At 38.4% G+C, this 13,937-nt stretch overlaps 1 protein-coding gene across 3 annotated transcripts in view; it reads right to left on the minus strand.

Moving 5' to 3' along the window:
- DCLK1 (doublecortin like kinase 1) overlaps positions 1-13,937 on the minus strand; it is a 242,762-nt gene that overhangs the window by 33,942 nt on the left and 194,883 nt on the right. For all 3 annotated transcript variants that reach the window (XM_057377978.1, XM_057377980.1, XM_057377979.1), the window contains 4 exons: positions 11,702-11,786; positions 10,236-10,344; positions 5,337-5,394; positions 4,487-4,606 (listed from right to left, as the gene is read on the minus strand). In XM_057377978.1, the coding sequence (XP_057233961.1) occupies positions 4,487-4,606; positions 5,337-5,394; positions 10,236-10,344; positions 11,702-11,786 (372 nt within the window). The remainder of the gene's footprint in view (positions 1-4,486; positions 4,607-5,336; positions 5,395-10,235; positions 10,345-11,701; positions 11,787-13,937) is intronic.

Below are 13,937 nucleotides of genomic sequence, written 5' to 3' on the forward strand. Positions count from 1 at the left end.
CCAGCTCTCATAATTTTATCAACAGCTTCAAGATATTTGCTGGGGTTTTTTAAGGCTCAACTCCAGAGTAAACACTTTTTTCCACTTTTTGGAGAGAGGGGAAAAAGAAAAGAAGAAATCAAGGAATCATGGCTACAGCGAAAAGGGTAGGAAAAGAGAACCACCAAAGACTCAAACCTGATAAAACAGACTTTACTTGTCATAAAAACCCCAAACAATTAAAATTTTTGTATTGTTGAGGTGCAGCTGAAGTATGCCAGGGCAGTTTTATTTCCATTGTAGATGCAAAATCCCAGGTCTTTGGAAATTGCTTACAGCCAACCGTTGTTAAATTTGGACCACATAAAACTTCCTGCCTTGGCTGGTGACTGTTCAAGACACATCAAGATACACAGTGTCAAGGAAAAGCAAGAACAAAAGGCCAAGCTAAACCAGATAGTGGATTAGAGGGAAAGAGGCCAAATATTTGGCAAAAGTACAATACCATGTACTTCATGGCATTCTCTGATCCCTAAGTATTAGATATCAGCATGTGGCAAAGTACGTGAGATAAACAATCTATCTTCACTAAGCTCCTTCCTGTGAAACCCGTGTACCAGCTGCTTTTTAACATGAGGCAGTGGATTAGACAGATCTTTGGTCATATCTAATACATTCCAGATGCTCAGGAGAAGTATCAATAACATCAGCAAAGCATCTGCCTCCAAACAAAGAAAATAGTCCAAGCTGAGATACGAAGAGCAAGAATGAAAGGACCTGAGCCTTAAAATATGGAAAAAAAAAATTGGCTTGAAGTCAGAAGAAAAGGAACAAATGCTCATGCATAGGAAAAAACAGAAACTCAGAAAAAAAGATAGAGGCTGCAGAGCAATTTAACAGACAGTCAAGCCGATCTGAAGCAGAATAATTTTCTCCATTTAAGCATCTACTGTAGTAGGTAAAGTTTCTTACCAGGTATCCTGCTAAGAAAAGAAAGCTTATATTTAGTCTGCGGGATCCTCTGCGGTTAAAAGAGAGGTGATATCCTGGAAAGAGTTAACAGAGCTGACAGCTATATCAGGCAGAATTGTTTTCAGACTTTCCTCTCCCCAAAGAGCACTTTAACTATCATTTATTCAGGCACCARGGGTGAGTTCAGGATGACATTTCAGTCTTAAATCTCCTGGTCTGGAGTGAAACAGGACCAGCAACATCTGAATGCTGTTTTTATCATCTGTGCACATGAGGAAGTGTACTTGGAACTACAATAAGCAATTATTTATTTATTACCTTGTTATGTAAATGATATGATCTCTCTTTTTCTTCTGAAAAAGTGAAATCATATCCTGCAGCAGTAAAAGAAACTCGGCAATAAATCTTGCTTCTYAAATTGGCCAAACCTTTGTTGGGTTTGAATAACAATTTTGTTTCACTGTGTAAAAAAGGCAATGTGCCATAAACCAGGTATTTGCTTCCTTTTACAAGCACCACTTGCAATGTGTTTATATTTGTATTTATGAAGTGCTTTTTCTTACACTTTACAAAGCAATGAATGGCCTATCTGCCATGAGGTGAGGGCGGGATTTGCAGCAGTCACTTATGTCAAACATTTACTGCCAATTAATGCAGGGTGGTATTAACTGAAACCGGGCTCTGCTCYATCAAGCCTTTTCTCTTTGCCTTTCTTTCCTGTCTGTGAGCTTGATTTAAAGACAGGTCTTCAAAAGTCAGTCAATAACTGATGGTTAATCAATTCTAACAGTGCACGCTATGAAATGGTAACAGTGAGCAATTGGCAAATTAACAATTAATGTCTTTCCAGAAATACCTTCCCCAGTGCCCATAGAGTGCAACAAAGCTTTTCTTCCAATTATATATTAAGGAATATAGGTTTGCTTCAAAGAAACAAAGTTGACTTCCCAGAATCAGTGTATTTCTTCTAAATTTCCTCTATTATTCTACATAAAAGTAAAGGCTATTAAAAGAGAGTTCTCTAGGATAATGGAAAGTACAGGGATTTCTATAAAGCCCTTCCATAATGTAGCTAAAAGAATAAATATCCTAGTATGCATATCAATCCTGAAGAGTAAAGAAGAAAGAGTGCAAGAAAACATTTCCAGAAAGTGAATATAATGCATGGGGTTTTTATATACATGTTTTAGGCTAGTTATTTTCTAAGAGTTTTTGGTCCCCTCCTCTCTCGTTTAGCTGAGCRGGAGTTCAATTAAAAATCCATTGGGCACTGCAGTTTACACATTTTTCAGTCATGAATGGCACAGCAGGTTGCACCCATAAAACCAGCTATGTGCTTACATCTTGTCAGGTTAGAAAAGACACAGCTTTTACTTCTTAGCACACCCCATGGGGCCAAGATGAAGGATTTGTCAATGCAGGCTGAAGCTGTGGCTGTTCGATTTCAATGCTGTGCAAGGGAATTGAGGTGCCTTTGCACCAGCTCTCACAGACACAGGAACACTGACGGTAACATAGATCTCATAGTGAAGTCACTTATCATAGAATAGAGCAGTAATTATAATTAAAATAGTGTTAGATGGCTAATGGTATCTGACCTCAAGCTGTGCTGTTTCCCATTGAATTCCTGAGAGTGAGAAAGGGCTGTGATTKTGAAGGAAGTAGAGAAATTATTCTGGGACTGGTTACACAAAGGGGTTCATGGCATGAAACAGTGCCAGTGTATTTCTTTTGTCTTAGGATTTAACCCATCCATGAGAGAAAAAAATGTCAGCTCCTTGCCACCAGCATCTCCCAGTGTGCTCCCTCAGAGCTTGGAGGGGATGGACAGTAGGGTTAGAGGGACCATAAATTCCAAGCCAAATAGGGCATCTGTCAGGCTGAAACTTAAGAGGACAATGCTGCCATCTCCTAAGCTGTGGGGCATGGCCTGAGCTTCTGACAGATAACAAGACTTTCCCAGACTGCCCCAAGGACCAGGAAAATCTGTGGGCATCCACCCATGAGCCACACAGAGCCCTCCAGCTTTGGACTGGGAACATGGCTTGTGTCACTGGTGCTGCCACAGAGTGTGGGCGATAATGGAACAAATCAAAAAATCTTCTCATTCTACTTGTCCTTGTATTCCAGATGAGACATTGAGAAGGTATTTAAGAAACACTTGGACCTGGGATCACCCTATTTAACATCTCAATAAGGTGCCTACATTAAGGGCACCCCCTAACCACCACCTACAACCAGAGAAMAGCAGATAACGATCCTGCTTGCCAAAAATACCTTTCTCTCATGACCTCTGGTGGTGCCTTATTTCTAGCCATAGATATAGAGGATGCTCACTGATGAAGATCACACTTAATTTGAGTGGAAATGATCTGGGTGCCAGGGTTCAGAGTGCCTGATTTGCTCAAATGTGTTGAATGTGCATATAGAATAGACCTGCACAAATACTACTGCTGCACAACTTCATGGACACATTTGTCCTTAAACACTCGAAACTCTGGGTTTCCCAGGCATGGGCATGATGGCTGGCCCCAGAGAATGTGCTGATCAGGATACAGAAATGGAGGTGGGTGCTGGAAAGATATCCTTCCCATAGAGTAGTTGAGGAAGGAAGAATTGCAAATCCTACCGGCGAATGCGAAAAACAGGTGTATCCTTGTAAAGTACCTATGGAGGACAAATGTCTTCAGTGGTTTTCTGTTCTAATTTGCACAATTTAATCAAATCCATTTTTACCATCTTTTATAGTGACATACTTGTGTATTAGTAGCAGAACCAAACAAATTCATATTTATTGCCCTGCACATTTGACAGTATGGGGGCAAGAGATGGCCTGGTCTGAACTTCATAATTCAGTTTGAAAATATAACTCCACCAGGGAGTGAGCCAAATGCATAAGATCTGTAAGTCAGTGTGAATAAATAAATAGGGTCCTTAACATAAATTACTGCATTTGCAAATTTACTTTTCAAAACAGAACCATGTTTTAAATAGCAGGTTTTTCCCTTTCACTTTCCCCTTCCTTCAGCTTAAATTTAGATTGCTATCAAGGAGGCAAGTTTGATAATATGTTAATATAAATTAATAGAGAAAAAAGACATGTAATAATGTTTAGATTTAACATAAATTAATTTTAAAACAACTAAATAAACCCTTTTAGCATAGAATTTTGTATTTTGAAGCCTAGTATTTATGGCTATTTGGACTGGGTATGTTTTCAATTCACCTCAAGGCAGATTATAACTTTTTAACGAGTCTTCTTTTGAGGAAGCAAACAAAACTGGTGACATACAAAATACTGCCCACAGAATACTTCGAAGTGTGACTTAAAAGAAGTTAGACAAATATGTGAAATATTTGAAGGCTAATAAAAAAATCTTTTAGTGGGTATCTTTCAGTAGGATGCCAGACTACTTTCAAGGACCCCTTCCATTCTATATCATTCTACAATCCCATGTTTTTTAGCAAGCCTAAGTAGAAATGGAATTCTTCAATATGGTTAAAACAATAAGCAGCTTGTCTCCAAAATACTCACCTTTACAAGTTCCATAACAAGGTACAACTCAGTGGGCATGTCCATCTCCTCGATCAGAAGTACGATATTGGGATGCTTGACTCGTCTTAAAATAGATACCTCATTCTGGATCATGTGTTCCTGACACATACAAAAAATTCTTCAATGAATATGGGTTAGTGGGGAAAAATCTCACAGAGGAAAAGGCAGAGAGAATTGGGATCTGCATGGATTCTCCGGGGTTTTTGAAAAACCTGCAGATGTTGCCTCCAGCAACACAGAAGGACAAGTCTAGAAACAACATCAATGTGGTAACTGAAAGAAGAGGGAGCAGAACACAGAAAAAGAAATGGAGGAAAGGACATGTTTCTGATGCAAAGAAAAATGAAAAAGGGAAGCTTTTAACATTTTTTCTGATGCAGAATCTTTTGATTTAACAAGATAGCATCTCCTCAGAGAACCTTTTGTTACAGGTTTCAAAATCTAAAGTCACTTGGTGTAAAATTGACATAAATTGAATTAACCTRTGCCCTTCACACAGTGACCAGTGTTTTTATAATTATTTGTAATATTTTTCTGTTTTCTGTAACACCTGGAATTAAGAAAATGAGAGGACATAACTACAGTGGTAAAGAGCAAGGAGTTACATAACCAACCAACTGGAGAATCAACACACACATCTAGAAGGTCACATGACGGTCTTGTCTCCTGAAGATCCAAGAGTTTCCACAGGGTAGGCAGACTTCAGCCAAAGACATTCTAACACTTGTCAGGAAGGAGACAAATACCAACAGCTTCCTGAAACGATCTTTCACAAAACATTTCTTGGAAAAAAAAAATCTTTTGGTGTAATATATATTTTTGTACTTACTTTTCCTCTACATTTACTTTTCTTGATTATTTTCAGAGCATATTCTCTACCAGTTGATCTGAGGAAATAGAAAAGAAAAAAAATTTGTATGTTTAATCATATTGAATATTTTTCTCAGTTGAGTTTATATTTACCATTTGAGTACAAATGTAGTGAAGAGTCCTAGTCAAATATTTTGGGGTTTTATCAAGAAACGAAGCTTAGTTTTGACTGGTATGAATTTGAGCCAAAGTTATTAAGTATGCGTGCCTGGGAAAAAGACAAAACTTTTATGTTTTATAAATGAAAACACTTCAGTGTTAAAAAAAAAAAAAAAAAAAAGCTTGATTTTTTTTCTTTCATTTTGTAATGAGAATTGTTATTACTTTTTCATTGTCATGKGAAAATACCATATAGTGTTCACAGGTTCAAATATTTTCAAAACAAAAAAGTTTTTTTTCTTTCATACCAAAAAAATACAAACCATGAAAAATACTTATTTTTTATTTTAAATGAAAAATAATTTGTTTGCATATTTGCAGTCACAACTGCTATGATAAAAAGGTCAGTCCTTGGAATAATTTCTTATGTACTCAGTAATTATAGGATATTTAGCAGAGTTAAATATGTTGGCTTTTAGGCAGAATGTGAAAGGTTCTGGAGACTAAGAAATTACAGAAAAATTCATTCAGGATGAGAACACATTTCCTTTTAAGGACTGTGTTGTTTTGAAACATTATGATATTTATCACTACTACGTATGTATAGATWTCTATTAGCTAGAATAATAACATAGAAAAATGAGCTCATAGAAAAGTTAACAGTATCAACTTCCATCTCTTAATCAAGTACAAAACCAAAAGATGATTGCAAGGATGAAAACAAGAAACTCTGTTTACAAGCCCCAGATTCACTGATGTTAAGTGAAAAATGGATAAATTAAAAAAAAAAAAAAATTACTGAAATATTTTCATTTTGTAATAAGAACCTAAACAGGTTATAAATGTCTATTGCATTACCCTTAGGCATGTTTGGTTAAAAACTAAGAAAAAATATAACCTTTCAAGAATAAACATTTAAAGAGTCATTTTTTCATTCTTCATTTCACAAAACACAGTAGTTAAACTGATACATTCAATTGATACAGTGTATGTTCCACAGCGACATTCATGTGTGCTCAGGACCTGCAAAATGAGCGACGCACTAAAAGCACTGTATCTGGAAAACAACTGGGCATTTTTATTGCCATATTAAAACATGGAGAATTCCCCTTGCAATTATGTTACCCTAATTTTTAATTTTAGGAAAAATGGGGAGTTCAGTAAAAAGCAAAGAAAGCACCAAAATGTGAATTCTGTTTGAGTTCCCAGGCAAAGAGCAAAAACTGTCTCTATTAGGACATCAATTAAAAGAAATCACACCGGAAGAGAAGGTTTATGAATAGGGCAAAAAAAGTACAGCACAGCTGTTCAAGATTACATTAAAATGAAAAACTCCCCCTATCTGTACTCGTCCCCCAAAATGGGCTCCACTCCATGTGGAATGCCCCTTTCCAGTCCTGCTCTTCAGTGGCTACAGTCCAAGCTCAGTGAGAGGACAGGAAGAGATTTGCACACTATTTTTTGGGACTAGAAGGAGGAGACAGAACAATATTAAGATATCTGGGGTTCAAACTCAGRCAAAATACAGCCTCTTTCAATAGGAGTCTCTTTCAAGCTGCTTGGTTGCCCTAGGAATGCTTCCTTTCTGTCATGAGAAAGGAAATTGATGGTTTTTGTTGGCCATGGGAGACTCCAAGTACTCCAAGACACTGGGAAATCTGAGCTAGTGAGGAAATGTCAGAATCTGGAAGTATCTGAAAGTTAAAAATGAACGCATATAAAAACACTGTGGGACAAATTGTGCATACGATGGAGCAGATATGTAACAAGCAGCTGACAACTCTGACTGTTCATTGTTTTGGTARGAAGAAAATTAAAGCTGAGATAATGTAAATCCTTTCCCCTAAAAAGTTGCAGATCCATGGGCTGTCAGCAGCACTGCAACTTACACACCGCCAAAAAATATGCGCGGCCATGTTAGGAAGTCACTGGGAAACCAGCATCTCACCTCTCACCCATTGCACACTCCTAACTATAAAAAGGGACCAAAAAAAGAAAGCAACATGTTGTGGCTGGTCATAAGTCTGGACCCATGGCACTTCCACAGTTACATCTCTAGTTCATAACAGGGTTTGGTGCCACCTTCCCTGGCTCTTTTAAACTTTGACAAAATTCACACGGATTTACACTGCACTGGAGACAAAAAAAAAAAAAAAAAAAAAAAAAAAAATCTATTGTTGTTTTATTTGTGCATGTATTAAAGGTATTTGTGTGTGCCTGTGCACTCACAGATGATCAAAATGGGATTTAGAACTCCTCACGTGAAAACTTTGGGGATGGGTTTTGGTTTCTATTTGGACTGCTTGTTGTCAGAAGAAAACGCCTGTAGATGTATTGAAATGCTCATGGATGTGTATTAAGCAGCACTCACAGACTGATCTCACAGCCATGGAGAAGAAATATCCATGTGACCAGTGAATTTGTGTAACAAGATCCATTCCGACTTGCTTAACACCTTATGGTGCTATTCCTTTGAAGTCTAATGCACACAGGAATTATGCTTCAGAAGAAAATGGAAAAGTCCTCTGTCCCAAGTATCACCCCATTAATTCTGGCTCTGCAAATGATGGACATATCAGACTTTGAAGTGAGGTGGTTAAAGAGCCTTAAAAAGATTGCAGAAATATTTTTGAAGGAGTTTCACATGTAGAAATATTTTTGAAGGAGTTTTACAGGTTGAGTCTTTAACTTCCCCTTCCATACTCATGATGGCAAGGTTATACTGATTTAGAAGCAAAAACTACCAGAAATAATTCCACTTTAATTTTCAAGATCTCCCAAAGTGATAGCTTTCTGATAGAAATGGGATCTATGGAATGGTATAGCTCAGAGACCACGAGACTGTATATCTGGGAATACCTGGGTAATCATGTTATTTGAGTACATATTCATTAGACACACTATGTTCCTGGATACTTCTGGTACCAGTGGGATAGACAAGAGGGCAGGAAATAGTTTTCATTCAAGTTCTCAAGGACATTCTAATCAGTATTGGGTTTAGGTGTGATGGGACCTATATTTAATTTTGTTAATGTATTTTCTCTCAGCTTGGGAAAGAATTGTGACATGCACACTGGCACATTTGAATTGTCTCTCTGCACAAAYGGCATTTTAAGCTGAATGAGTTTATTAAAACCACAACCTTTCTTTATTTTAGCTTCTAATCTGCTTTTCCCAGTTACTATTCACTTCACCTTTAGCTGCCCTTACATCTTTTCTTAGTTATGTACTTTCACCCATCCTTTTTCATCAGTCATGCCCCTCCACAGGGTTTTACAGTGCTTTCTTTCTGTCATACTGTTTCGCTTTGCTTCCTTTACATTTGCACACAGTTTATTGTTCAGATCGTGAGGTTTGATCTGAACAGCTATCACCCTCTGGATGAGCAGCTCCACCATGAACTCACTCTGACAAAGCACTAAAGGCCTCACCAGAGCTTTGGCCAAGTCTCATAAAAACACTGTCAGCTAAAATGAAATCTACTCTTACTCTTTTCCCCAACAGCTGTCTTCCTGATCTCCAAGTTACACTTTTGGATGCAGAGGTGGACCTGTATTTTTCCAAGGAGACTAGTTTAAAACCAGCCAAGCTAATTAATCATTGTCTGTCATGAGATTTAATCTCACTCCCYAGGGTTTATATTCTATCCTTACAGGCTAAAGAGCAGGAAATTTCCTTTGAGCCCAAAGGTGAGGATAGAGTCTTCTGTAAGAATCTGCTCTCYAGGATACGATGATAGGGGATAGAAAGCTTAACTCATGAAATTTTGTTCTCAAATCTCARCATCTCCATTATCCTCTTTTTTGGATATCTCTAGCTCTGACACATTTTGCTTTGTCTGCACTGCTGCTATCTAACACGAGCAATCTTACAGTAATTTCACATATGGGTGAAATACTTTCTGGTTTTTATATCCCATATTCTCCTATTTTTAACAGTACCGCCAAAAGGCTATCACAGTTCTGCTTAGAGCATTTCTGTTTGGTTCCCTGTTTTTCACACTCTTAAATTTGGGTAGAGCCTGTTCAAATCAGAGCAGATTCAGAAACAAACACAYGAACAGTCCAGTCAACCTGGACATTTTCAGCAACACTGACATTAGAGGTGACTTGTGGCTTCTCGGATCTGGAGTAGACACCAAAAATTAATGACTGTTTTGACCTCTTAACAGTAAAGGTCACTGAAGAAGTTAGACTTTGGCGTCTGCAGTGAGGGTCAGAAAATCGGAAGAAGCAAATATAATGGCATAAAGCAGGCAGGCAGGAGTTAGATCTCCATTTAATTAAAATAAAAATGGAAGAGACTACACCTCAGTATCAAATGGCAGAATAGATKGATCCAAAGTTACCACTTTGTGCCAACCATTGCCACTACATCACAAACACAGAACTTCCTGACATCTTTACAGAGTGCTCCTGCATGTGAAATGTTCTACAGGTCTAATGTAAAAGGAGATTGGCAAGAACAYACTGCAAGAAAAGATGTTATTTCAGTGCAAAAAGGAAGATTTCACACAAAGAACTGGTAAAATCATGAGGAGTGCAGCAGAAAAAAACCCCTATAAACCCCATAAAGAATTAAATTCATAGACTGCCCCTTGAACTCAACTCATTTTCAGTCAAGAGGACATTAGTTTTTCTCATCTGGCATCCAGACATTACTTTATTACATTTCTATATTCTATAAATAAATATATTATCTGGAAAAAGTATGACATTAATGATTATATTTACAGTATTAAGCATATTATACTCCTCACCTTTCTATACACTCCTTCACAATAGCAAAATTTCCGTCTCCTATAGTCCTTCCAACTTTATATCGCTCTGCTATCGATGCTGGAACCTGGAAAACTTCCTCCAACACTTCTGAAAGAATCATTAGTACATTTTTATTGTTAGTGAAGGAAACACAGATGCTGCACATAACATGCATTTTAAGTCCAGGGTTTAGGGGCCTGGAAGCCATTCAGTCAGTATCTCACTTACTGTACAGTGAAACCATGCTGCTGACATTGTATATACTCAACAGGTTTCACACAGATACAATAATGAAAAATAAGACTTCTGGGGGCTCAGACATACCACCATTTGAGTGTTATATAGTTTACCACTGCCATTGCAATATGCCCCCAAGACAAAACCCAAACTGTATTTTTTTAATTATGAAAAAGGCCTCTGTGATCTGCACAAGTGCAGACCAGCCTCCAAAAAGAGCTGGAATTCCTTGACACAGCATGATTAAATATATGTACCAAAGAAGTCCAACACTCAAGCRCTTATTACATCCTGTAAACTGAGACATCCATAAAACTCCTCATGTGCTAAGTGCTAGTTCTCCCCATCCCCCAGCATTAAATATTTAGTTTTTAAACAAATGTTCCCAATAATACTACCTCGCATGCAACCTGGGTACCAGATGTTTAGGTAAAATTGCATTACACAGTGTCTAAGCACATGAAAAGCTTGTAGTTGAATGTGTTTTAGTGCTCACTCCTCTGCCATTATTTTTAAATGTATTTGAAACAGTGTTACAAATACTTAACATGCCTCTAAAAGCTGACTGTAAACTGAAATTGATACAAACTACTATATAAGTATTGTAATGTAAAATTTACAAAAGCCTCTCAGAAGTGTGATTTGTGTTTACACTCTTTCGCTGCATTTAACTGTGTCTTTCTCTGTCCTCTGTTCCAGTTTAGTATTAAAAGTGAATGTCAKGACACAAGGAGGCTGGGGTTTGTCTGAATTCACAGACAGCACCAAGAGTTATTCTCCAGCAGAAACACAAACACACACACAGGTAGGCAGATGTGCATGTGAGCCAGCAGTGTTTGAGCACACTCTGCCCCTTAACCGACTTGCTCAAGGCCTCAGCGTGGAKTAAGACTCCCCATTTCTGAGTAAAGCTCCAGGACTGCAGTCTGCTCTTTAGGACCATGACTGATGAGACAAAAACACCGAAATTAGCCAGTCAGCACTGTGTTGCTTGCAGAAATAATACCACAAGTATTCTGCAATGAAAATCCCTCTGAAGAGTGATGTCCAGATCAAATCTGATCCAGTGTGAATCTAACCAGTTTGCTAAGGCTGAGGAGCTTCCTCACAGAAAGTCATCGAGCCTGCAATACTCCCACCTTCTCTGGCAGGAAGAATGACTCATTTCCTACACAGCTGCTGGTATCACTACACTGACTGCTTTGAAATGCCAGCCTCCAAATGTTACCTTCTGCAGGGCCATCAGTTTCATCCATTGAGCTGCAAACTTTGGTGGATGCTAATGAGGTAGAGGAGCCACTGTGTTGGGAGCTCTGGAAATGAAGACACAAATGAAAACAGATGATTTTTAGGAAGAACGAGAAGCCACAGCACGTTCCTGYTGGACACATCCCAGAGAGGCTTTGGCGTTCCCTACATAAAATACCAATTTACTTCGGCAGAGGTGTACGTGGATGCTTGGGAAGAGTCCAAATTTTTCCACTGCAATTACACTTTTGGTAACCTCACGTTACTGGAGAGATCCCTGATCCGTCAAGTGCAGCAATGTGCATGCAAGAATATTTTGATATATGTTCCATTAGTTTCTCCCTATTCCACACACACTCCGTCAGGGAAAAGTGAGGAGCCGTACGCCCTCTGCAGGCAGCAGACCGCGTTCTCAGAGACCCTGTTAACTCAGCAGGCACTAGAGAAACAAAAGTCTGTAGTTGGCTTTGTTATGGGCAGAATTCCTCATTTTTACAAACCTTCCTCTGTTGAAATCCTGCCCAGTTTTGATCTGGAAGGGAGAAATCATTATGGTAAAGTGTGGAAAAAAATAAAGTGTCAGGGTGAATAATGGCTGCTGTTTCAATGAAGTGTTAGMTTGGGTGTAGTTCCCTCGAGCCAATGCCTCTGTGCTTCAGTTTCAAGCACTCGTCCTGCGAGTGTCTGAGCGCGTCTGTATGGCCAGTAGCGGGGGACAGTGTCCCTATGGTTCCTGGAAGGAAACTCGTAGCCACCCACCTTGGATGCCAGAAGTGTAGTAGGCAGGATCTCACCAGGGAAGCTTTCCAAAGCACCTACCAATATCTATTAGTTGCCTAGAGACTTTAGGCAGGAATTTTAGGAAAACTGCTTCAGCAAGCATCTAGATGGATGAAACTACATAGACATACAAGATGGACTGGATTTCACATGAAACTTTCACCCTTCGGTGCATAATGATTATACAAACACGTCTTTGGGATTCTCCTATCTTCAGAGGAAACAACAACAAGCAACAAATGCAATGGTGGCCCCTTCAAACTTAGAGCCAAACTGAGCATTTCCTCAGGTCCTCATATTGAAACTTAATTGAAAAATATTCACAGGATATTCAAAATCAAAACTTTCTTGCATTCACACCATTCACAGGCTGTAAGTGCTGTCATATTTCATTATCTTCTTCAATCTATATATTACATAGATTGCAGGCCGTACTTCATGAAACTAACACTGTCACTCCCTTATTAGTGTTTGCAAGTTTTTTTGGATGCCCAGCATCATGGTGCCAATCCACTACACAATTTTAATACAGATACTTTGGAATTATTTCTCTCATCTGACACTGCAGAATGCAGCAGATAACTGAAGCGAGAGTAACTAAAACTGCAGCGGTTGGGATCTTTGCTGAGTAATGAGCCAGGGAAAAGGCAGTCAGCAGACTTAAAAGCTGGCCAGTATGCTGAGTTCATTTGAACAGAGTAACTTTTAATATCTCCCACAACAGACAAGGTCAGATGACTTAGACAAAGCCTGAACTTGGCCTATTTTTCACTAAATAATCCTGAGAGYTTGCACATCCCATCTACCATGAGATTCTTTACCCTTGTTTCCTTTAATCAACCCCAGCTCCCTCTTTTCATCCAGCCAAATATTTCTTCTGAGCTTTGACCAGAATTGAAGAATGCATTAATCAGTTTTTGGACTCGTTTTTTGCCTCTTGACAACAGAAGTCAACACTGAGTGATTTTATGCAGATTGCTAAGATATTGCTGCCCTTGTTTCATGGTCAGAACGTGTTTATATATGTGCTATTCCTGTGCTAAACTCTGCGTGACATTCCAGTAAAAACTTACCTCTGGTTCATTTTTGAGCAAATGAGCAGATGTGGATCAAGGTAACGGGGAAATGCTAGGAGTTCTCATGCCTGGATAAGTCACTCTCAAAGCCTATTTTGATACACATGTAATGAGAGAATAGTTTCCTTTACAGTCCTGCTTGTAAAATAAACAGAAAAAACATGTTCTGCCTACTCATTCTTCTGTGTTTGTTTGCTTTCCTAGAGCAGGCATCCAATTTCATACTCATTTTCCCACTCCACAATATTTTCTGAAACGAGTTACAATTTAAATATGTTTAATATTTGTTACTTATACAATCAGGCATAAATCATTACAACATTTAAGGGGTACAAATAAAAAATGGCTAGTGTTAGATTT

The sequence above is a fragment of the Malurus melanocephalus genome, unplaced genomic scaffold (assembly GCF_030028575.1).
Source record: "Malurus melanocephalus ecotype Western Australia unplaced genomic scaffold, MMel_1.1 scaffold_336, whole genome shotgun sequence".
NCBI classification, from domain to species: domain Eukaryota; kingdom Metazoa; phylum Chordata; class Aves; order Passeriformes; family Maluridae; genus Malurus; species Malurus melanocephalus.